Raw genomic sequence first — 24,784 nt, 5'->3', positions numbered from 1 at the left:
CACACACACACACACACACACACACACACACACACACCCTCTTAATGCTACGCACAATGACCCCCCCCCTCCACACACACACACACACACACACACACACCCTCTTAATGCTACGCACAATGACCCCCCCCTCCACACACACACACACACACACACACACACCCTCTTAATGCTACGCACAATGACCCCCCCTCCACACACACACACACACACCACACACACCCTCTTAATGCTACGCACAATGACCCCCCCCTCCACACACACACACACCCTCTTAATGCTACGCACAATGACCCCCCCCTCCACACACACACACACACACACACACACACACACACACCCTCTTAATGCTACGCACAATGACCCCCCCCCTCCACACACACACACACACCCTCTTAATGCTACGCACAATGACCCCCCCCTCCACACACACACATCAGTCAAAGTGCAGGGGAGGCACCGTATCTCACAGCTTGGAGCCAATTACTGTCAGATCAGACGAAGGCTTCAGAAAGGGATCCAGACTACTACTACAGGACGTATGAACTCTACCACTGGGCAGCGCCTGGCTGAGCCTGGGATGAAGCTTTGGACTGAATTTATGGTCAGATTCCTGACGGACAGAGAGTCCAGTCAGGGTAGCGTTTTAACAACAGTCATGTGAGGGGTGTGTGTGTGTGTGTGTGTGTGTGTGTGTGTGTGTGTGTGTGTGTGTGTGTGTGTGTGTGTGTGTGCAGTAGAGGCTGCTGAGGGGAGGATGGCTCATAATAATGGTTGGAATGGAGCGAATGGAATAGCATCAAACACCTGGAAACCATGGAAACCATGGAAACCATGTGTTTGATGTATTTGATACCATTCCACTGATTCCGACCAGCAATTACCATGAGCTCGTCCTCTCCAATTAAGGTGCCACCAGCCTCCTGTGTTGTGTGTGTGTTTGAAGAAGACCCACCACACAAAACTGTATCACTCCGCCAATGACCAGATTACCTTCAGGTGAACGACCCACGGTACTGTATCACTCTGCCAACGACCAGATTACCTTCAGGTGAGTCATTGTCTCACGTGGAAAATTTACAAACACTCTACAGCCACCTGGTTTCTATAGAACCCTCTATAGCCACCTGGTCTATAAATAACTCCCTATAGCAACCTGGTCTATATAGAACCCTCTATAGCTACCTGGTCTATAAATAACCCCCTATAGCCACCTGGTCTATTTAGAACCCTCTACAGCCACCTGGTCTATATAGAACCCTCTATAGCCACCTGGTCTATATAGAACCCTCTATAGTCACCTGGTCTATAAATAACCCCCTATAGCCACCTGGTCTATATAGAACCCTCTACAGCCACCTGGTCTATATAGAACCCTCTATAGCCACCTGGTCTATATAGAACCCTCTATAGCTACCTGGTCTATAAATAACCCCCTATAGCCACCTGGTCTATATAGAACCCTCTACAGCCACCTGGTCTATAAATAACCCCCTACAGCCACCTGGTCTATAAATAACCCCCTATAGCCACCTGGTCTATAAATAACCCTCTATAGCCACCTGGTCTATAAATAACCCTCTATAGCCACCTGGTCTATAAATAACCCCCTACAGCCACCTGGTCTATAAATAACCCCCTACAGCCACCTGGTCTATAAATAACCCTCTATAGCCACCTGGTCTATAAATAACCCCCTATAGCCACCTGGTCTATAAATAACCCTCTATAGCCACCTGGTCTATAAATAACCCTCTATAGCCACCTGGTCTATAAATAACCCTCTATAGCCACCTGGTCTATAAATAACCCCCTATAGCCACCTGGTCTATAAATAACCCTCTATTGCCACCTGGTCTATAAATAACCCCCTATACCTTTAATATGAAAAGTCTGATAATACCTATTAATACCTTTCACCAACCCCACCATCATCATCACCATCATCACCACCACCACCACCATCATCACCACCCCCACCATCATCACCACCCCCACCATCATCATCATCACCACCACCACCATCATCATCACCACCACCATCATCATCACCATCATCATCACCACCCCCGCCATCATCACCACCATCATCATCACCATCATCACCACCATCATCACCATCATCACCATCACCACCATCATCATCACCACCACCATCATCATCACCGTTATCATCACCATCATCATCATCACCACCATCATCATCATCATCATCACCACCACCATCATCATCACCACCATCATCACCATCATCACCATCACCACCACCATCATCATCACCACCACCACCATCACAACCACCATCACCACCACCATCACAACCATCACCACCATCACAACCATCACCACCATCACAACCACCATCACCACCACCATCACAACCACCACCACCACCACCATCACAACCACCATCACAACCATCACCACCATCACCACCACCACCATCACAACCACCATCATCACAACCACCACCATCACCACCATCACTATCCCCACCACAATTACCACCACCACCATCACAACCACCATCACAACCATCACCACCATCACCACCACCACCATCACAACCACCACCATCACAACCACCACCATCACCACCATCACTATCCCCACCACAATTACCACCACCACCATCACCACCACCACCATCCCCACCATCACTATCCCCACCACAATTACCACCACCACCATCAGCACAATTACCACTACCATCACCACAACCACCACCACCATCCCCACCACTACCATACTGATAGACTGGAACAGATTACATGGCTACAAGCACATCTCCCTGAATAGGAGGAGACAGGCCCAGAAAAACATCAGGCCCAACAGACTGTAAACACTGATGTCATGGCTAGCTCGAATTCTAACTGTGTCTGTGTTTTGGTAATGATCATTTAGGACCTGACTGAATGCAACATCTGTAAACACTTTAAAGGGGCTGTGAACGCTATATCCATTGTTTGATTTATGATATATAGACATTGATTCTTGAAGAATATAACTTATATAGTTCAACTGTCTAACTCCATCAGAACCTAAAATATAAGCTTGTTTGTTTGTAAACAATGTAATTGTAAACAAACACTGGCATGGATGGCTGCCATGTTTTAAACCTTAAAACTATCATGTTGATATCATACAGTAGATGGTCCTTGTATCCATAACTGTCTATGAATTTGAGAGGGGTTACATTTCTCCAGCCCCATCCCCTCAGCTGTTTACTGAATCAGTGGCATAGTGATTGCTTTGTTATTGTTTGAACTGCAGATTTCCCCTTTAATTCTACACTCAATCTTCATTGGTTGTCACACTGATAAGGTAAAAATCTGTTTTTCTGCCCCTGAGCAAGGAAGTTAACCCACTGTTCCCCGCCACCAAAGTCGTGGATGTCGATTAAGGCAGCCCCCCGTACCTCTCTGATTCAGAGGGGTTGGGTTAAATGCTGAAGACACGTTTCAGTTGAATACATTCAGTTGTACAACTGACTAGGTATCCCCTTTTCCCTTTCCCTGACTGGTATTGGGAGATATTGGAGGAGATATTTTTGGAGGAGAGAGACTGTCTTTGAGTTGCTGTGCTTCCTGAGCCCCAATCTACTGTTGTCATGGCAACACACTTCGGTGGCACAGTGAAGCAGCAGAAACCCTGGCAGCCATTTTGTAGGCTACATGGATGGTTCATCTGTGTTGGGGGAACAGTGATTGGTTTCTTTCCAAGTGCCCTTTCTCTAGGTTACTATTGTCTGATGTTGGCTGAGGTCTGATCTATATCTCCCATACCACACAACACCACAACATAACAGCACAACCTCACAGCGCCACAACACCACAACATAACAGCACAACCTCACCACAACATAACAGCACAACAGCACAACCTCACAGCACCACAACATAACAGCACAACACCACGTCACATCACAGCACCACAACACCACAGACAGCATCACAACATAACACAACACCACAGCACCACAACACCACAGATAGCATCACAACATAACACAACACCACAGCACCACAACACCACAGATAGCATCACAACATAACACAACACCAGAGCACCACAACACCCCAGACAGCATCACAACATAACACAACACCACAGCACCTCAAGATCACAGACAGCATCACAACAGAACACAACACCACAAGACCACAGACAGCATCACAACAGAACACAACACCACATGACCACAGACAGCGTCACAACAGCATCACAACACAACACCATGTAATTTGGAGATCTACTATAGGCCTCGGGCAGGGGCCCGAATTACATTCAGCTGTCGGACGATTTTTCCTTGAGTGGATAGTTGGGGAGCAGGAACATAGTTGTAAATAATTTGTATTGTGAACTAACTGCAAGAACCCCAAACAGATATATTACTTGACAAAAACAGAATAATTTCAAACCTTGATATCATCACATATCTCACTTCTGCCTGGGAATACTTGGGAACAGATTTCCTAAATTAAAATCATTCCAAGTTGATTTCCTGGTGAGTTTACACTATTTTATGTGGAGAAATTAAAATAATATAGAAAAAAAATCTAGAAAACTTAGAGGGGCCAAATAAAATCACTGGGCAGCCTATTAGGGAACCCTAGGCTAGATTGTCTAAATCTGAGGACAGACAGAGTATGTGTGAAAACAACACACAACGCGGACTAAGTCATCTCTCAGAGAGAACAACTAAATAAAAGAGAAAATATAAGGCATATAAGAGAGAGAGGAAGACTTCATGCCCTCATGGAGGGGGAAGTGGTTCACATAATCAGAGACTTAAAAACGTCAATTACAAAATGGCATGTCTTCAACCCCAAACCTCAGAAAGCCTGTCGTTTCTCCAGTTTAATGGTACCCATGTGGGAGGCTGTTGCAACCATAAGGAAAGGGATAAAAGAGGCTTCCTAGATTATGTCCCAAATGGCACCCTATTCCCTATTTAGTGCACTACTTTTGACTAGGGCCCATTGGGCTCTGGTGAAAAGAAGTGCACTGCACTATATAGGGAATAGGGTTCCATTTGAGACGTACCCCTAAATACGTTTTCTACATGAGTTTGAAGCAAAGCTGGCACAGAGGGAGAGACAAGGCTGTAATTGATGAGGAATGTAATCTTATAGCAGAACCAATCATTACGATCATTACGATGGGTTTGGAGAGCAATGCCTTGAGTTCACTCAGTTTATGCCCATCATATGAGAATCCAATAATGCTTTGTGTATGTTTAGCACCAAGGCTTTCCACTTTCCCCCAGGGCTCTCCAAACATATAGTGTGGGACTCTAAACCCAGATGAAGCCTAGTCCTGGACACACATGCCCAATGGAGATAGTCATTAGTTTAGTTGGTTAGTGTGTCATTGTTTTAGAATAGATGAGGCTTCGCTCTGGCAGGCTGTTATTTGTATGTAGACGATGCTCTGATGGCTGTGTGTTTATAAAGGCATTAAGTGTGTTCTTGGTCTGGGCTGGGAGTTTATTCACGCTGTAGTACTTCATTGTTAACTGGATCCTTCGCTAAGTCCCGCCCCAGAATGTTGGGTAACCAATTGCAGTGCTCCAATGGACAGCAACTATCGTCGAGTCCAACACCTTGGACAAGCTCACGTAAATCTCATGAAAGCCAGTGAGGACTATGGCAAAAAAACAAGAGTTTTCTTCGAAAACTAAATGTTTAAATGGCTAAATAATTGCCCAGTGCACCAGGAGTACTTGCTACTGTGAGTCCTGAAATGCAGAGACTGTTGATGGACAGTTTCCCGTCTTTATTTTCTTTCCAGAACACTTGAACGTACCAACTCTCAGAACTCTCAGGTGGTTCTGCTATCTCTCTCAGAACCATCTTCTTGACCCTAACCAGTCAGGCTTCAAGTCGGGTCACTCAACCGAGACTTCTCTCTTTTGTGTCACGGAGGCTCTCCGCTCTGCCAAAGCAGATGACTCTCTCTCATCTGTTCCTCATCCTCCTAGATCTATCGGCCCTTGACACCGTGAACCATCAGATCCTCCTCTCCACCCTCTCAGGGCTGGGCGTCTCAGGCTCTGCACACTCTTGGATTGCATCCTACCTGGCAGGCCTCTCCTACCAGGTGACGTGGAGAGGATATGTGCCTGCACCACGTGCTCTCACTACTGGTGTCTCACTACTTGCTCTCACTACTGGTGTCTCACTCTCACTACTTTTCTCCTTCGCCCCTTCTGACACCCAGGTGGCGACATGCATCTCTGCGTGTCTGGCAAATATCTCAGCTTGGATGTCAGCCCACCACCTCAAGCTCAATCTCAACAAGACAGAGCTGCTCTTCCTCCCGGGAAAGGCCTGCCCGCTCCAAGACCTCCCCATCCCAGTTGACAACTCAATGGTGTTCCCATCACAGAGTGCAAAGAACCTTGGCGTGACCCTGGACAACACCCTGTCGTTCTCTGCAAACATCAAAGCAGTGACTCGCTCCTGCAGGTTCATGCTCTACAACATCCGTAGAGTACGACCCTACCTCACACAGGAAGCAGTGCCAGTCCTAATCCAGGCACTCGTCATCTCCTGTCTGGGCTACTGCAACTTGCTGTTGGCTGGGCTTGTGCCATCAAACCCCTACAACTTATCTAGAACGCTGCAGCCCGCCTGATGTTCACCCTTCACTGGCTTCCACACACTCTACTGGCTTCCTCACACTTCACTGGCTTCCTCACACTTCACTGGCTTCCACACACTTCACTGGCTTCCACACACCTCACTGGCTTCCTCACACTTCACTGGCTTCCTCACACTTCACTGGCTTCCACACACTTCACTGGCTTCCTCACACTTCACTGGCTTCCACACTTCACTGGCTTCCACACACTTCACTGGCTTCCTCACACTTCACTGGCTTCCACACACTTCACTGGCTTCCAGTTGAAGCTCGCATCCACTACAAGAACATGGTACTTGTCAATGGAGCAGCAAGAGAAACTGGCCCTCCCTACCTTCAGCCTATGCTCATGTTTCCTTTGTAATGTGATTTCAGCCTGTTTCCTATGTAGTGTGCTTTCAGCCTGTTTCCTATGTAGTGTGATTTCAGCCTGTTTCCTATGTAGTGTGATTTCAGCCTGTTTCCTATGTAGTGTGATTTCATCCTGTTTCCTATGTAGTGTGATTTCATCCTGTTTCCTATGTAGTGTGATTTCAGCCTGTTTCCTATGTAGTGTGATTTCATCCTGTTTCCTATGTAGTGTGCTTTCAGCCTGTTTCCTATGTAGTGTGATTTCATCCTGTTTCCTATGTAGTGTGATTTCATCCTGTTTCCTATGTAGTGTGATTTCATCCTGTTTCCTATGTAGTGTGATTTCAGCCTGTTTCCTATGTAGTGTGATTTCATCCTGTTTCCTATGTAGTGTGATTTCATCCTGTTTCCTATGTAGTGTGATTTCAGCCTGTTTCCTATGTAGTGTGATTTCAGCCTGTTTCCTATGTAGTGTGCTTTCAGCCTGTTTCCTATGTAGTGTGATTTCATCCTGTTTCCTATGTCGTGTGATTTCAGCCTGTTTCCTATGTAGTGTGATTTCATCCTGTTTCCTATGTAGTGTGATTTCAGCCTGTTTCCTATGTAGTGTGATTTCAGACTGTTTCCTATGTAGTGTGCTTTCATCCTGTTTCCTATGTAGTGTGATTTCATCCTGTTTCCTATGTAGTGTGATTTCAGCCTGTTTCCTATGTAGTGTGATTTCATCCTGTTTCCTATGTAGTGTGATTTCATCCTGTTTCCTATGTAGTGTGATTTCATCCTGTTTCCTATGTAGTGTGATTTCAGCCTGTTTCCTATGTAGTGTGATTTCAGCCTGTTTCCTATGTAGTGTGCTTTCAGCCTGTTTCCTATGTAGTGTGATTTCAGCCTGTTTCCTATGTAGTGTGATTTCAGCCTGTTTCCTATGTAGTGTGATTTCAGCCTGTTTCCTATGTAGTGTGATTTCATCCTGTTTCCTATGTAGTGTGATTTCAGCCTGTTTCCTATGTAGTGTGATTTTAGCCTGTTTCCTATGTAGTGTGATTTCATCCTGTTTCCTATGTAGTGTGATTTCATCCTGTTTCCTATGTAGTGTGATTTCAGCCTGTTTCCTATGTAGTGTGCTTTCATCCTGTTTCCTATGTAGTGTGATTTCATCGTGTTTCCTATGTAGTGTGATTTCATCCTGTTTCCTATGTAGTGTGATTTCAGCCTGTTTCCTATGTAGTGTGATTTCAGCCTGTTTCCTATGTAGTGTGATTTCATCCTGTTTCCTATGTAGTGTGATTTCATCCTGTTTCCTATGTAGTGTGATTTCATCCTGTTTCCTATGTAGTGTGATTTCATCCTGTTTCCTATGTAGTGTGATTTCAGCCTGTTTCCTATGTAGTGTGATTTCAGCCTGTTTCTTATGTAGTGTGCTTTCAGCCTGTTTCCTATGTAGTGTGATTTCAGCCTGTTTCCTATGTAGTGTGATTTCAGCCTGTTTCCTATGTAGTGTGATTTCAGCCTGTTTCCTATGTAGTGTGATTTCAGCCTGTTTCCTATGTAGTGTGATTTCATCCTGTTTCCTATGTAGTGTGATTTCAGCCTGTTTCCTATGTAGTGTGATTTCAGCCTGTTTCCTATGTAGTGTGATTTCATCCTGTTTCCTATGTAGTGTGATTTCAGCCTGTTTCCTATGTAGTGTGATTTCAGCCTGTTTCCTATGTAGTGTGATTTCAGCCTGTTTCCTATGTAGTGTGATTTCAGCCTGTTTCCTATGTAGTGTGATTTCATCCTGTTTCCTATGTAGTGTGATTTCATCCTGTTTCCTATGTAGTGTGATTTCAGCCTGTTTCCTATGTAGTGTGATTTCAGCCTGTTTCCTATGTAGTGTGCTGCTTTCCACTAGTTTATAACAACAGTATAACTAGGGGCTGATGTTCTTCCTGGTCAGGTCACGTGGTCAGGATAAATCAGGGGTCCAAGTAATGACCTCATAGTTTAAAGGTATAATTTGTAAGATGTGCCTTTAAGATGTGCTTCTGTAAGAAAATAGGTAGGGACAGGCTGTGGAATCACATAATGTGCCTTTCATGCCACTGCTGGGGCATGGCCTTGACCAGCTAGCACAGCCAGCATACCCACTGGCGAACAACAGTGTCTGTCTGTCTGTCTGTCTGTCTGTCTGTCTGTCTGTCTGTCTGTCTGTCTGTCTGTCTGTCTGTCTGTCTGTCTGTCTGTCTGTCTGTCTGTCTGTCTGTCTGTCTGTCTGTCTGTCTGTCTGTCTGTCTGTCTGTCTGTCTGTCTGTCTGTCTGTCTCTCCACTTTAACTCCCCAAAGAGGAAAGCTCCTCCCTTCTCCGTTTTCACAAAACAAAACACAGTTGAGGTGCCCAGAATACTGATATGTGTGTGTGTGTGCGCAACATGCTTTTACTCTCTCTAAACATCTGCATATAATAGAACAGTATTTCAAACTAGAATGGAGAGGCCACTACATGGGATAGACCTGATATTTTACATTTTAGTCATTTAGCAGGCACTCTTATCCAGAGCAACTTACAGTAGTGAATACATACATACATTTAATTTCATGCATTTTCTTTTCTTTTGTACTGGCCCCCCATGGGAATAAAACCCACAACCCTGGCATTGCACACACCATGCTCTACCAACTGAGCCACATGGCAGAGGAGATAGACCTGATATATTATATATGGCAGAGGAGATAGACCTGATATATTATATATGGCAGAGGAGATAGATCTGATATATTATATATGGCAGAGGAGATAGATCTGATATATTATATATGGCAGAGGAGATAGATCTGATATATTATATATGTCAGAGGAGATAGATCTGATATATTATATATGGCAGAGGAGATAGACCTGATATATTATATATGGCAGAGGAGATAGACCTGATATATTATATATGGCAGAGGATATAGATCTGATATATTATATATGGCAGAGGAGATAGACCTGATATATTATATATGGCAGAGGATATAGATCTGATATATTATATATGGCAGAGGAGATAGACCTGATATATTATATATGGCAGAGGAGATAGACCTGATATATTATATATGGCAGAGGATATAGATCTGATATATTATATACGGCAGAGGAGATAGACCTGATATATTATATATGGCAGAGGATATAGACCTGATATATTATATACGGCAGAGGAGATAGACCTGATATATTATATATGGCAGAGGAGATAGACCTGATATATTATATATGGCAGAGGATATAGATCTGATATATTATATATGGCAGAGGAGATAGACCTGATATATTATATATGGCAGAGGAGATAGACCTGATATATTATATATGGCAGAGGAGATAGATCTGATATATTATATATGGCAGAGGAGATAGATCTGATATATTATATATGGTAGAGGAGATAGACCTGATATATTCTAGTTTCAAAACACATCAAACATACTTCAGTATGCTGTCAGAAGTATTATATTATCTCTGTACCAACTTCTTATCAATACCTCTAGCAGTCTGCCACAGCTCATCTCTGTACCAACTTCTTATCAATACCTCTAGCAGTCTGCCACAGATTATCTCTGTACCAACTTCTTATCAATACCTCTAGCAGTCTGCCACAGCTCATCTCTGTACCAACTTCTTATCAATACCTCTAGCAGTCTGCCATAGATTATCTCTGTACCAACTTCTTATCAATACCTCTAGCAGTCTGCCACAGCTCATCTCTGTACCAACTTCTTATCAATACCTCTAGCAGTCTGCCACAGATTATCTCTGTACCAACTTCTTATCAATACCTCTAGCAGTCTGCCACAGATTATCTGTACCAATTTCTTATCAATACCTCTAGCAGTCTGCCACAGCTCATCTCTGTACCAACTTCTTATCAATACCTCTAGCAGTCTGCCACAGATTATCTCTGTACCAACTTCTTATCAATACCTCTAGCAGTCTGCCACAGATTATCTGTACCAATTTCTTATCAATACCTCTAGCAGTCTGCCACAGCTCATCTCTGTACCAACTTCTTATCAATACCTCTAGCAGTCTGCCACAGCTCATCTCTGTACCAACTTCTTATCAATACCTCTAGCAGTCTGCCACAGATTATCTCTGTACCAACTTCTTATCAATACCTCTAGCAGTCTGCCATAGATTATCTCTGTACCAACTTCTTATCAATACCTCTAGCAGTCTGCCACAGCTCATCTCTGTACCAACTTCTTATCAATACCTCTAGCAGTCTGCCACAGCTCATCTCTGTACCAACTTCTTATCAATACCTCTAGCAGTCTGCCACAGATTATCTCTGTACCAACTTCTTATCAATACCTCTAGCAGTCTGCCACAGCTCATCTCTGTACCAACTTCTTATCAATACCTCTAGCAGTCTGCCACAGCTCATCTCTGTACCAACTTCTTATCAATACCTCTAGCAGTCTGCCACAGATTATCTCTGTACCAACTTCTTATCAATACCTCTAGCAGTCTGCCACAGATTATCTCTGTACCAACTTCTTATCAATACCTCTAGCAGTCTGCCACAGCTCATCTCTGTACCAACTTCTTATCAATACCTCTAGCAGTCTGCCACAGATCACATTTGCCATAGGTGGATTAGGCTATTTTATTTACAGTCCCAATCTACCTCTAGTCTCATCACGGTATCTCTGTTGCTGAGCGACTGAGCAGTAGGTGGGTTTGATCCTGGAGTCTTTAATGACTGAGCTATATTGTAGTTTAGCCTGTAGCTTTAGCCAACAGGACAATAGGTTATTGTAATTAGACAATGGTATGGATGACAATATAATGTGTGTGTCACCTGGGTTGTCCGGTAATGTATAATTACTGTGATCCGTCTAATCGTTTCCAAGAGGTCCCCAGAGGCCTCTAGGGTTACACAGTACCACAGCTGTTTGGACATACTGCTGGACCAAATCACCACAGGGACAGGTGGGGGGCACTAAACACTTATCTTTAGTTACAAAGGCCTACATTCAATTATTTAGAGACTTTCATTTCTTCAGATATGTTTACATATGTCATATTACTAAATATAGACGTCAGGATATGCAAATCATAACTGTCTGAATCTAAAAAAACGACATTTACTAGTATGCTACCAGTGTAATAAAAATAATTTGTGGGAGCATTGGTCAAGTCTACCCAATAAATAACATGAATGTACGTTTCTTAATGACGAGTTGGCATTTTCCTCCCAAATAAAGACAGAATTGTTAGGCTATTTTCCACTTAATGTAGACTGTATGTATGTCTATGACTTTGTCTCCACATGTGTGTATATGGTATTACCGTGTAATGATGAGACCCGTTATTTCTGTATAGGCTACAGTCTATGTGACGACCCCAATAAAGCCCCATAATAATTTGTCCATCCAATTGCATGGCAGGAAAGCTGGCCTTATATAAACTATCGCGTGCAGAACAATGCAATCACGTCGGGATGACTAGGTGTCATTAATTAGGTTTCATATATGGCTCATTCCATCATTTTCTGCTCCTCCAAATTCGAGATGGCGTATCACTGCCATTCAGCCATGCAATTTCGGCCTCTCGCCCTTTAGAAACCATACAGTCGACCGACCATCATTTCAAGGTAAATTAGAACAAAGATAGATTCCATTACCATACAAGAAGAGCCCGTGTTGATGCTATGCCCGATGTTAAATCGTCAGTGTCCCGACGCTACAACGTAGAGACCGTAGCCAGCCCCCCAAAACCCTGTTTCTTCCCTGGAGAGAGGCGGTAGTCCTGTGACAGCGAGGCTGCGCGCGCGCAGACGGTGTCCTCGGTTTTCTCCCGTACGTAGTATTTTGACAGGAGAGAGCTGTCCTCACCCTGCGAGCGAACCGTTATTTTTATAGTCTATGAACCATAGGCTACAGTACAGTAGGTTTATAAGGAACGCTGTCAAACAGATGTAACAACAAAATATATTCATTTATAAACAATAATGCCTATCGTGACAGAAAAAAAAACAGAATTTCCATGGCAAAGCATAGGCAATATCTATTCTATTTTATAGACAATTAATCAAAATTATTACATTTATTTTATGGTAAGCATAATTGGTGTGAATCTTTATTGAATGAAATGAAATGAAATGTATGTATTCACTACTGTAAGTCGCTCTGGATAAGAGCGTCTGCTAAATGACTAAAATGTAAAAATGTATTGTGGACATTCTTGTCAAGTGATGGGCTTGTAGCTGTCCTGGGTCAAATACATTGAAATGTGTTTCTGGATTTAATAGGTTGTTATTTACTCTGGATGCCTGACTGGGCTCACCCAACCTTGTACCCATTAACATTCCAACAATCATGAGTAAATGCATCATTTCCACAATAACCATTGGCTTTACTAAGTTATTATCAACATGTGATAAGTGTTTCCCAGATTTATTAAGACAAGAATGTGTGAGGGGAAAGCAGGTCCTCTTTTCTCTTTTTGTTATTCAAAACCACATCTTTCAGGAAAATAGTTGTAGTATTCTGTGAAGGTTTAAGGCATGACGACCCTAGAGTTTATTTACCCTCTTCTGACTGGTTTAAATTTGGACAATGACTTCAGTTTGATTGTTGTCACTTTCCTCAAGTAAGACATCAGCGGTGATGGGGGGGGGGGGGGGGGGGGTTGTTAGATTCTTACCCCAGAGAATGGAACACAGGACACAGGACACAGGACACAGGACACAGAACACAGAACACAGGACACAGGACACAGAACACAGAACACAGGACACAGGACACAGGACACAGGACACAGAACACAGGACACAACAGCTCAGTGAACTGTTTGAAGGCTCAGCTCCATGGGTGATTAAATGGGGAGAATTGAGAATTGATTTTCCCCAACTGGGGGTTAGAAGTGGTAGTGGTGGTGTTGGTGGTGGGTAGTGGCCTCAGCCCAGGATTGTTGGCTGGTCATCTGGGTGCATCCTGGGGGTTAGAAGTGGTAGTGGTGGTGTTGGTGGTGGGTAGTGGCCTCAGCCCAGGATTGTTGGCTGGTCATCTGGGTGCATCCTGGGGGTTAGAAGTGGTAGTGGTGGTGTTGGTGGTGGGTAGTGGCCTCAGCCCAGGATTGTTGGCTGGTCATCTGGGTGCATCCTGGGGGTTAGAAGTGGTAGTGGTGGTGTTGGTGGTGGGTAGTGGCCTCAGCCCAGGATTGTTGGCTGGTCATCTGGGTGCATCCTGGGGGTTAGAAGTGGTAGTGGTGGTGTTGGTGGTGGGTAGTGGCCTCAGCCCAGGATTGTTGGCTGGTCATCTGGGTGCATCCTGGGGGTTAGAAGTGGTAGTGGTGGTGTTGGTGGTGGGTAGTGGCCTCAGCCCAGGATTGTTGGCTGGTCATCTGGGTGCATCCTGGGGGTTAGAAGTGGTAGTGGTGGTGTTGGTGGTGGGTAGTGGCCTCAGCCCAGGATTGTTGGCTGGTCATCTGGGTGCATTCTGGGGGTTAGAAGTTGAGTTGTGAGGAGGTCACAGTGGTGGGTCAGTCTTTAAAGGCCCACTATGGAACAATAGACCTTTCAGAGCCCAGGCTAGGGGTGAGGAGACAGACAGGCCAGGCTAGGGGTGAGGAGACCGACAGGCCAGGCTAGGGGTGAGGAGACAGACAGGCCAGGCTAGGGGTGAGGAGACAGACAGGCCAGGCTAGGGGTGAGGAGACAGACAGGCCAGGCTAGGGGTGAGGAGACAGACAGATCAGGCTAGGGGTGAGGAGACAGACAGGCCAGGCTAGGGGTGAGGAGACAGACAGGCCAGGCTAGGTGTGAGGAGACAGACAGGCCAGGCTAGGGGTGAGGAGACAGACAGGCCAGGCTAGGGGTGAGGAGACAGACAGGCCAGGCTAGGGGTGAGGAGACAGACAGCCAGATCAGGCTAGGGGTGAGGAGACAGACAGGCCAGGCTAGGGGTGAGGAGACAGACAGATCAGGCTAGGGGTGAGGAGACAGACAGGCCAGGCTAGGGGTGAGGAGACAGACAGGCCAGGCTAGGGGTGAGGAGACAGACAGATCAGGCTAGGGGTGAGGAGACAGACAGGCCAGGCTAGGGGTGAGGAGACAGACAGGCCAGGCTAGGGGTGAGGAGACAGACAGCCAGATCAAGCTAGGGGTGAGGAGACAGACAGGCCAGGCTAGGGGTGAGGAGACAGACAGGCCAGGCTAGGGGTGAGGAGACAGACAGGCCAGGCTAGGGGTGAGGAGACAGACAGGCCAGGCTAGAGGTAAGGAGACAGATAGGCCAGGCTAGGGGTGAGGAGACAGACAGGCAGTGTGACATCAACCACATTCACTTCCTGTCCCAATGCATTCTCTTCACTCTGCTAGGTCTGCTCAGCAGAGAGTCAAGGGACAGGGCCTCAAAGCAGACCACCACAGTGGATGGGACCTATCAATACAGTGCAGGCCATCCTGTCTGTTGGCTAAACTACACAGCAATGACATATCGCCATCTACTGGTGGTGGGGCCTCTAGGCATTCTCTCCACTGAATCTGAGAAGCAATGAAAGAAAATGCTTCTGCGGATGCTTTTATCCAGAGTGACTTACAACAGACTTACAGCGAGTGCATACATTTTCAGTGTGTGTGTGTGATCTCTGCTAGCGTTACACACACACACACACACACACACACACACACACACACACACACACACACACACACACACACACACACACACACACACACACACACACACACACACACACACACACACACACACACACACACATGACCTGTGTGACGTGAAAGACGTACAAGGACACCACATGTTTCTTTTCAACGCAGTCACATTTATTGTCCTTTTCTATGCCCAGTCACTGAGCAGTCTGATGAGCTGTCAAATCAGTAAGATATAATGCAGTCAATGGAGGTCTCACGTTTACCCAAAAATAAATACAAGACTGAAATGGTGTTGCACAGCTCCAAAATATACAAAGGCTTGGAATTCATTCATTCATTAATCATGTCAACTTTGAAAATATTTTACAAAAAGAAAAAGATCTTTGCAACATTTTTAAAAAGATTTACTATTTACATTTAGTTTGTACAAAAATACAAAAGGTGATGCAATCTGTTATGTTCTAGCTTTGAGCCAGGAGCATCTTGTACCGACCGAGCCAGTTACACTGTACTGCTCTTCCTTTTAAATAGTTGGTTTGTTTTTCATCTTTTTAAAGTTTATTTTTCATCTTTTAATGTTAATGTTTAAAGTTTCAAAACCCTTTTTTTGTGTTGGTTCTTTCCGGTACACTTCTGACTCTCTGAAACCCTTTGGCAGAAGCATGGCCTCTGCTATCCTGATCATGCATCCTAAATTAATTAACCATGTATAATATATTTTAATCAATAGGGGAAATACAGTCTTTTACACAAATCATCACATATCATCATCAATATAACTTCAGGTTACAGCAAAAAAGAAAAACTTCACAAGCTCCACTATACCAGTGCAATAGGAGAATCTTTTTTTGTTTGTTTTTAAACTTTGGAATAATGGTCAGTTCAGGGAATCATGTCTCAGAGTATAACAGTCTTTAATCCTAGGTTAAAAGGTGTCTAGGTCAATGCAAACTAGATTATTACCTCTGGCTCTCACTTCTGTGTTGGGCTATTACACTTCAGGGTTGGGGTATTACACTTCTGTGTTGGGGTATTACAATTCAGGGTTGGGGTATTACACTTCTGTGTTGGGCTATTACACTTCAGGGTTGGGGTATTACACTTCTGTGCTGGGGTATTACACTTCAGGGTTGGGCTATTACACTTCTGTGTTGGGGTATTACACTTCAGGGTTGGGCTCTAATCCATTTCAATTCCAGTCATTTCAGGAAGTAAACTGAAATTCCAATTCCGATTGTCTTCAATGATTTTCAAAGAGGAGAATTGGAATTGAGAATTTGGTTTACTTTTTGAATTGACTGGTATTGAAATGGAATCGATCCCAACCCTGTTACACACATTGGATATGTCTCACGGAAAGGCAGGCAATAGTTTCTTCTTTGAAAACGTTTGTCTGTGGGGCCTGGACTCAGATGAACCAATGTCTTTAGTTTGTGGGGCCTGGACTCAGATGAACCAATGTCTTTAGTTTGTGGGGCCTGGACTCAGATGAACCAATGTCTTTAGTTTGTGGGGCCTGGACTCAGATGAACCAATGTCTTTAGTTTGTGGGGCCTGGACTCAGATGAACCAATGTCTTTAGTTTGTGGGGCCTGGACTCAGATGAACCAATGTCTTTAGTTTGTGGGGCCTGGAATCAGATGAACCAATGTCTTTAGTTTGTGGGGCCTGGACTCAGATGAACCAATGTCTTTAGTTTGTGGGGCCTGGACTCAGATGAACCAATGTCTTTAGTTTGTGGGGCCTGGACTCAGATGAACCAATGTCTTTAGTTTGTGGGGCCTGGAATCAGATGAACCAATGTCTTTAGTTTGTGGGGCCTGGACTCAGACGAACCAATGTCTTTAGTTTGTGGGGCCTGGACTCAGATGAACCAATGTCTTTAGTTTGTGGGGCCTGGACTCAGATGAACCAATGTCTTTAGTTTGTGGGGCCTGGAATCAGATGAACCAATGTCTTTAGTTTGTGGGGCCTGGACTCAGACGAACCAATGTCTTTAGTTTGTGGGGCCTGGACTCAGATGAACCAATGTCTTTAGTTTGTGGGGCCTGGACTCAGATGAACCAATGTCTTTAGTTTGTGGGGCTTGGACTCAGACAAACCAATGTCTTTAGTTTGTGGGGCCTGGAATCAGACAAACCAATGTCTTTAGTTTGTGGGGCCTGGAATCAGATGAACCAATGTCTTTAGTTTATGGGGGCTGGACTCAGATGAACCAATGTCTTTAGTTTGTGGGGCCTGGACTCAGATGAACCAATGTCTTTAGTTTGTGGGGCCTGGACTCAGACAAACCAATGTCTTTAGTTTGTGGGGCCTGGACTCAGACAAACCAATGTCTTTAGTTTGTGGGGCCTGGACTCAGATGAACCAATGTCTTTAGTTTGTGGGGCCTGGAATCAGATGAACCAATGTCTTTAGTTTGTGGGGCCTGGACTCAGATGAACCAATGTCTTTAGTTTGTGGGGCCTGGAATCAGATGAACCAATGTCTTTAGTTTGTGGGGCCTGGAATCAGATGAACCAATGTCTTTAGTTTGTGGGGCCTGGACTCAGATGAACCAATGTCTTTAGTTTGTGGGGCCTGGACTCAGACGAACCAATGTCTTTAGTTTGTGGGGCCTGGACTCAGATGAACCAATGTCTTTAGTTTGTGGGGCCTGGCCTGGAGGGGAAATGGCTACATTGCTACTTCACCGAAAATCCAAAGACACTTGCAATGGGAACACAAATCATGAAAATATAATCTATATATTTTTTGGGCTGCATACAGATTATGTCAAACTACTGTTACTAATCCATATGAACAATTAAAAATGACTTCAGAGGATCCCAAATATCTACTCAAGGTGGATTTTGACACCATGTAGTTTAACATTTATATTCTCAGACTGAGTCAGAAATGGCCCCCTTTTATTCCCTATGTAGTGCACTACTTTTGACCAGAGCCCTATGGGGTAGTGCACTAGGTAGGGAATAGGGTGCCATTTGGGATGCATTCTAAGAATGCACCGTCACGTTTAGCATCAGCCAGTTCAGTTCAATTCAATGATATTATTATAGACTCTGATATGAAATGTCTTTAAGTTTCACCATCATTCCTCTTCTAGGTTATTCAATATGATAATAAAATAACTCTCTGGATAAAATATCCTGTGATTAAAAATAGTTTCTATACAATGCTGTATAATTATTGTCATTAATGAATAATTGTACATCCAACCTGTACATCCTGTCAAGTTGTCGCACCATAATCTACATTTAAAAGAGAGACACAATGCATAGAGAGGTACCTGTCTCTTGGTTCCCCAATGTTCCCCAATGTTCCCCAGTGTCTAACCAGCCATTTTGTGTCATTTTGACCACAGAAAGGTTCACCAAACACCTAGATATATGTATATAGTATGGCATTTCAACACCAGGCAAATGAATGGCTGTAGTTTTATAGTCCAACAGTTTGTAAAACGATAACATGAAATAGAATGTTAACACAATTATACCACACACTCTTACAAAAAAAGGTTCCAAAAGGGTTCTTCGGCTCTCCCCATAGGAGAACCCTTTTTGGTTCCAGGTAGAACCCTTTTAAAAAAGGGTTCTACATGGAACCCAAAAGGGTTCTACTTGGAACCAAAAAGGGTTCTTCAAAGGGTTCTCCTATTGGGACAGCCGAAGAACCCTTTCAGGTTCTAGATAGCACCTTTTGTTCTAAGAGTACAGGGAGGAATTGTAGTGCGTTGCCCTACCTAACGACGACCCTACCTCTGCCTGCTCTACTCACTGTCCACGTAACACATACACACACACCCTACACACACACACCCTACACACACACACACCCTACCTCTGCCTGCTCTACTCACTGTCCACGTAACACATACACACACCCTACCTCTGCCTGCTCTACTCACTGTCCACGTAACACATACACACACACCCTACACACACACACCCTACCTCTGCCTGCTCTACTCACTGTCCACGTAACACACACACACACCCTACACACACACACCCTATCTCTGCCTGCTCTACTCACTGTCCACGTAACACACACACGCAGATGCGCACGCACACATACACACACAAGTGCACACGCATGCACATACCCATCCTACCTCCCGTCCCATCTCAAGCTCAATTCATCTGACTCTCACAAGGATTTCACCCTGGATCTTTTTACTAATAACTAACTCCAGAACGTACTCATCCCTTACCTGGAACCTACATAATAACTAACTCCAGAACGTACTCATCCCTTACCTGGAACCTACGTACTAACTCCAGAACGTACTCATCCCTTACCTGGAACCTACGTAATAACTCCAGAACGTACTCATCCCTTACCTGGAACCTACGTACTAACTCCAGAACGTACTCATCCCTTACCTGGAACCTACGTACTAACTCCAGAACGTACTCATCCCTTACCTGGAACCTACGTAATAACTAACTCCAGAACGTACTCATCCCTTACCTGGAACCTACGTAATAACTAACTCCAGAACGTACTCATCCCTTACCTGGAACCTACGTACTCATATAGCTTTCTTTCATTTTCCAAAATTCTCTGTTTGATTGTCCAGTAATTTTTTGTTCATTTTACAGTACAAGATACCCCCTGTCCATGAACACAACTATACAAAACAGAATTGTCAAACATTTTGTACATATATTGAATTACACCCAACTTTACATATTCAAAAATGAAACTGAAAATTCGATATCTTTTCTCGTGGTAGTATCTCTAACAGATATTTCCCCTCTTGAAAATGATATGGTGTTTTTTTGTTTATTGCATGCGATAGATGAAAATACTAACAAAACAAGGAACACCAACAGTGCTCTGCAGCAACGGATATTCATTCATGATAGATCATGTCAAATTCTAATTAGTTCACAGCTTGTTCCTCCTGTAACCTCGTACACAGTGTCAGTTCAGTTAGTTCTGCAATTCAAATTCCTCTGAGTAACAGTTGTCATTTTATCTATGTATCTCTATGTTAGATCTGTACAAACGAACAGTAATATGATTGCAGAGGTATTCATAGAACACATTGAGTGACTTCATTGATCTCCAGTTTGTTTTTCAATGTAGAAACACAACTCTTCAAGATTGGTCTGTTCACCAGAATGTCATTACTTAAAATGTATAACCCATTTGTTATGTTCAATTAGTTTAAAACCTGAAAAACACTAGACAGAAGCGTAATATTTGAGTGAAATCTTTTAAAAAAAAGATTGAAGGACAGATGATTTGTTGTTTCTCTTAATAAGGTTGTATGATTCATGTGTTGGGCTTTGTGACGTGCCCCTGGCTACTGATGTTACGGAACTACGGAAAGATTGCATCCCCCCCCACCCCCATAGAAACAGAATCTAGTCATTCTAGAATGTAGTTATTCTATTTCTACATCACCAATCCACTCTGCTACACATGATGGGTTTGTGTCATTAAAAAATGTTTTGTATGTCTCTTCATATAGCTATGTTCTTTATATTCAATACAAATATACACAATAGGAATTTTCCATTATAAGATTAGTTTTATTTTTCTCAAGGAATATTCTTGAAGAATTCATAATGACGAAGTGCAAAGGAGAAGTTAGGCTTTGAAAAGCCAATCCATTTCAACCTCCCAGCTAGCTAGCCAAACAGTAGTAAAGACCCTCGATAGCTTTTCACTCTTTGTTTGTTTTTATAGTCCAAAATATCTCCTCTAGAGTAGCCAGTGAATCCCCGGCATGCTTGGCCCTCCAGCACAGAAAGGCCACAGCACGACTGTCCCATCATCTCTTCTGACACCTTGACATCCGCACCAAATCACTTCAACAAGACCAAATATTTCCCTTATGTGTCACTGACAGGAATCCCTGCACTGAGAGCGCTTCTAGGGGCAAAGGTCATTCCTATTACTTTACATGTAGTTTATCTATGTGAGGATGGCATGTAGACCTATGTGTGTTGTTAACTCACTCTTGGTAAAACAATACTTTGACACATGGTTGTCAATAGTGATCACAGTACATTGTTTTGTGTTGGGGGCGGTAGCAATACAAAACATATAGCTTATTCATTTTTGTCGACTGGGAATATTTTGTTTATGGTTGAAATAATGACCTGTCCTCTGGGTAAGTGTAGAGAGAAATGCAATTCTTTTGGAAAGCAGTTATTTTAGGGTCACGTTAGGACACGACATACAAGTCATCCAACATCCAAGAAGATAAAAAATGACGATGGATGTTCCATTTGCTCCAACACACACACAGGTTGTCTTACCGCCCCATTTCTCTCCTCTTGTCCACGTTTCACTCAATACAGGATCTTGGGTTATTTAAAAAGGGAGTTCAAAGTTCAAAACAAGACATTTTTTTCTTTCTTTACACTCTGAACAAAACACAAAGTTGTGTTCTTCAGTTCTGCACATAGATATCAAATCCCCAGGTCCAGAGTAGAGTCTTCTCTCTGGTTAGCCACTCTTTGTTTAGTTGTGTATCCGTCAGTATTCAGTAGATAAGAACAGTAACAGCACTGAACCAAATCCATATAAATATGTCTACATCCCAAATGGTACCCTATTCCTTATATGGGCCCTGGTCAAAAGTAGTACACCAAATAAGGAATAGGGTACATGTTTCTGCACTGAGCATGCCTTTTGTTTTACGAGGAGCGATCATCATGAGGACTCCCATCTGAGTTCTCAGTCTCCCCCTCTGATATGACCTGCATGGGTGCCGTATAGAGTCGGCTACGGGTGCTGTAGCGACTACTATTGGCTGCAGGGGGGATCCGGGAGCGCCCCTGTCTGGACGAAGCCGACGTGGGGGGTGTTTTGGGGCTGAAGCTGTCTGAACTGGGCCTGGGGAAGAGGCTGGGGGGGAAGAGTTGCTCCCCGGCCACCTGCAATGATGGCTCCTGGAGGGGAAAGGGGGGATCCTCGGTGGGGTACCTGACCTGGCCCTCCGCAGCCAAGGGGTGCCCAGGGGACTTGGGGGCGATGGGGCTCTTGAGGATCTCTGTAGCAGACATGCGGTAGCTAGAATCAGTCCGGCTGCCCTTCTTCAGGAGCAGCAGCTTGAACTCCTCGTTGGAGGTGCTGGACTTCTTGGCGCTGCGGTAGATGGGTCCTGGGGTGCGCTGGGTTCCGGCCGCGGTCAGGGTGGAGAGGGCCGGGGCGGGGGGGATGATGAGAGGGGGCGGAGGGGGGATGGCTGGGAGGATAGCTGCAGGGGGAACAACGGCAGCCGGAGGAGGACACAGACGGCTCTTCCCACTCAGCTCTCCAGAGTCCTTACGGCCCAGGACTTTTCTCTTGGACCTAGAATAGGAGAGTGTTACACGGTTCAGGTAAACAGGACATTTCATAGCCCTTTCTGCTGTGGTTCTGATGTCTGATGGGTTTCTGCTGTGGTTCATATGTCTGATGGGTTTCTGCTGTGGTTCTGATGTCTGATGGGTTTCTGCTGTGGTTCATATGTCTGATGGGTTTCTGCTGTGGTTCATATGTCTGATGGGTTTCTGCTGTGATTCTGATGTCTGATGGGTTTCTGCTGTGGTTCTGATGTCTGATGGGTTTCTGTGTGGTTCATATGTCTGATGGGTTTCTGCTGTGGTTCTGATGTCTGATGGGTTTCTGTGTGGTTCATATGTCTGATGGGTTTCTGCTGTGGTTCTGATGTCTGATGGGTTTCTGTGTGGTTCATATGTCTGATGGGTTTCTGCTGTGGTTCTGATGTCTGATGGGTTTCTGCTGTGGTTCATATGTCTGATGGGTTTCTGCTGTGGTTCATATGTCTGATGGGTTTCTGCTGTGGTTCATGTGTCTGATGGGTTTCTGCTGTGATTCTGATGTCTGATGGGTTTCTGCTGTGGTTCTGATGTCTGATGGGTTTCTGTGTGGTTCATATGTCTGATGGGTTTCTGCTGTGATTCTGATGTCTGATGGGTTTCTGCTGTGGTTCTGATGTCTGATGGGTTTCTGCTGTGATTCTGATGTCTGATGGGTTTCTGCTGTGGTTCATATGTCTGATGGGTTTCTGCTGTGATTCTGATGTCTGATGGGTTTCTGTGTGGTTCATATGTCTGATGGGTTTCTGTGTGGTTCTGATGTCTGATGGGTTTCTGCTGTGGTTCATATGTCTGATGGGTTTCTGCTGTGGTTCTGATGTCTGATGGGTTTCTGCTGTGATTCATATGTCTGATGGGTTTCTGCTGTGATTCTGATGTCTGATGGGTTTCTGCTGTGGTTCATATGTCTGATGGGTTTCTGCTGTGATTCTGATGTCTGATGGGTTTCTGTGTGGTTCATATGTCTGATGGGTTTCTGCTGTGGTTCATATGTCTGATGGGTTTCTGCTGTGGTTCATATGTCTGATGGGTTTCTGCTGTGGTTCTGATGTCTGATGGGTTTCTGCTGTGGTTCTGATGTCTGATGGGTTTCTGCTGTGGTTCTGATGTCTGATGGGTTTCTGCTGTGGTTCATATGTCTGATGGGTTTCTGCTGTGATTCTGATGTCTGATGGGTTTCTGTGTGGTTCATATGTCTGATGGGTTTCTGCTGTGATTCTGATGTCTGATGGGTTTCTGCTGTGGTTCATATGTCTGATGGGTTTCTGCTGTGATTCTGATGTCTGATGGGTTTCTGCTGTGGTTCATATGTCTGATGGGTTTCTGCTGTGATTCTGATGTCTGATGGGTTTCTGTGTGGTTCATATGTCTGATGGGTTTCTGCTGTGGTTCATATGTCTGATGGGTTTCTGCTGTGGTTCATATGTCTGATGGGTTTCTGCTGTGGTTCTGATGTCTGATGGGTTTCTGCTGTGGTTCTGATGTCTGATGGGTTTCTGCTGTGGTTCTGATGTCTGATGGGTTTCTGCTGTGGTTCATATGTCTGATGGGTTTCTGCTGTGATTCTGATGTCTGATGGGTTTCTGTGTGGTTCATATGTCTGATGGGTTTCTGCTGTGATTCTGATGTCTGATGGGTTTCTGCTGTGGTTCATATGTCTGATGGGTTTCTGCTGTGATTCTGATGTCTGATGGGTTTCTGCTGTGGTTCATATGTCTGATGGGTTTCTGCTGTGATTCTGATGTCTGATGGGTTTCTGTGTGGTTCATATGTCTGATGGGTTTCTGCTGTGGTTCT

General features: G+C 44.4%; 2 protein-coding genes across 3 annotated transcripts in view; both read right to left on the bottom strand.

Moving 5' to 3' along the window:
• Positions 1-12,776, bottom strand: part of LOC106593956 (retinoic acid-induced protein 2-like) — a 25,891-nt gene extending 13,115 nt beyond the window's left edge. Inside the window, exon 1 of the mRNA XM_045698313.2 lies at positions 12,654-12,776. The gene's annotated coding sequence lies outside the window, so the exon portion shown is untranslated. The remainder of the gene's footprint in view (positions 1-12,653) is intronic.
• A 3,017-nt stretch (positions 12,777-15,793) lies between these two features.
• LOC106595567 (actin remodeling regulator NHS) overlaps positions 15,794-24,784 on the bottom strand; it is a 159,446-nt gene continuing 150,455 nt past the window's right edge. For both annotated transcript variants that reach the window (XM_045698309.2, XM_045698311.2), the window contains one exon: positions 15,794-22,958. In XM_045698309.2, coding sequence (XP_045554265.2) covers positions 22,301-22,958 — 658 coding nt within the window. In that variant the 3' untranslated portion in view covers positions 15,794-22,300. The remainder of the gene's footprint in view (positions 22,959-24,784) is intronic.

Source organism: Salmo salar, chromosome 16, assembly GCF_965601325.2.
Source record: "Salmo salar chromosome 16, fSalSal1, whole genome shotgun sequence".
Lineage (NCBI taxonomy): Eukaryota > Metazoa > Chordata > Actinopteri > Salmoniformes > Salmonidae > Salmo > Salmo salar.
This window is presented reverse-complemented; position numbering and strand designations above follow the sequence as displayed.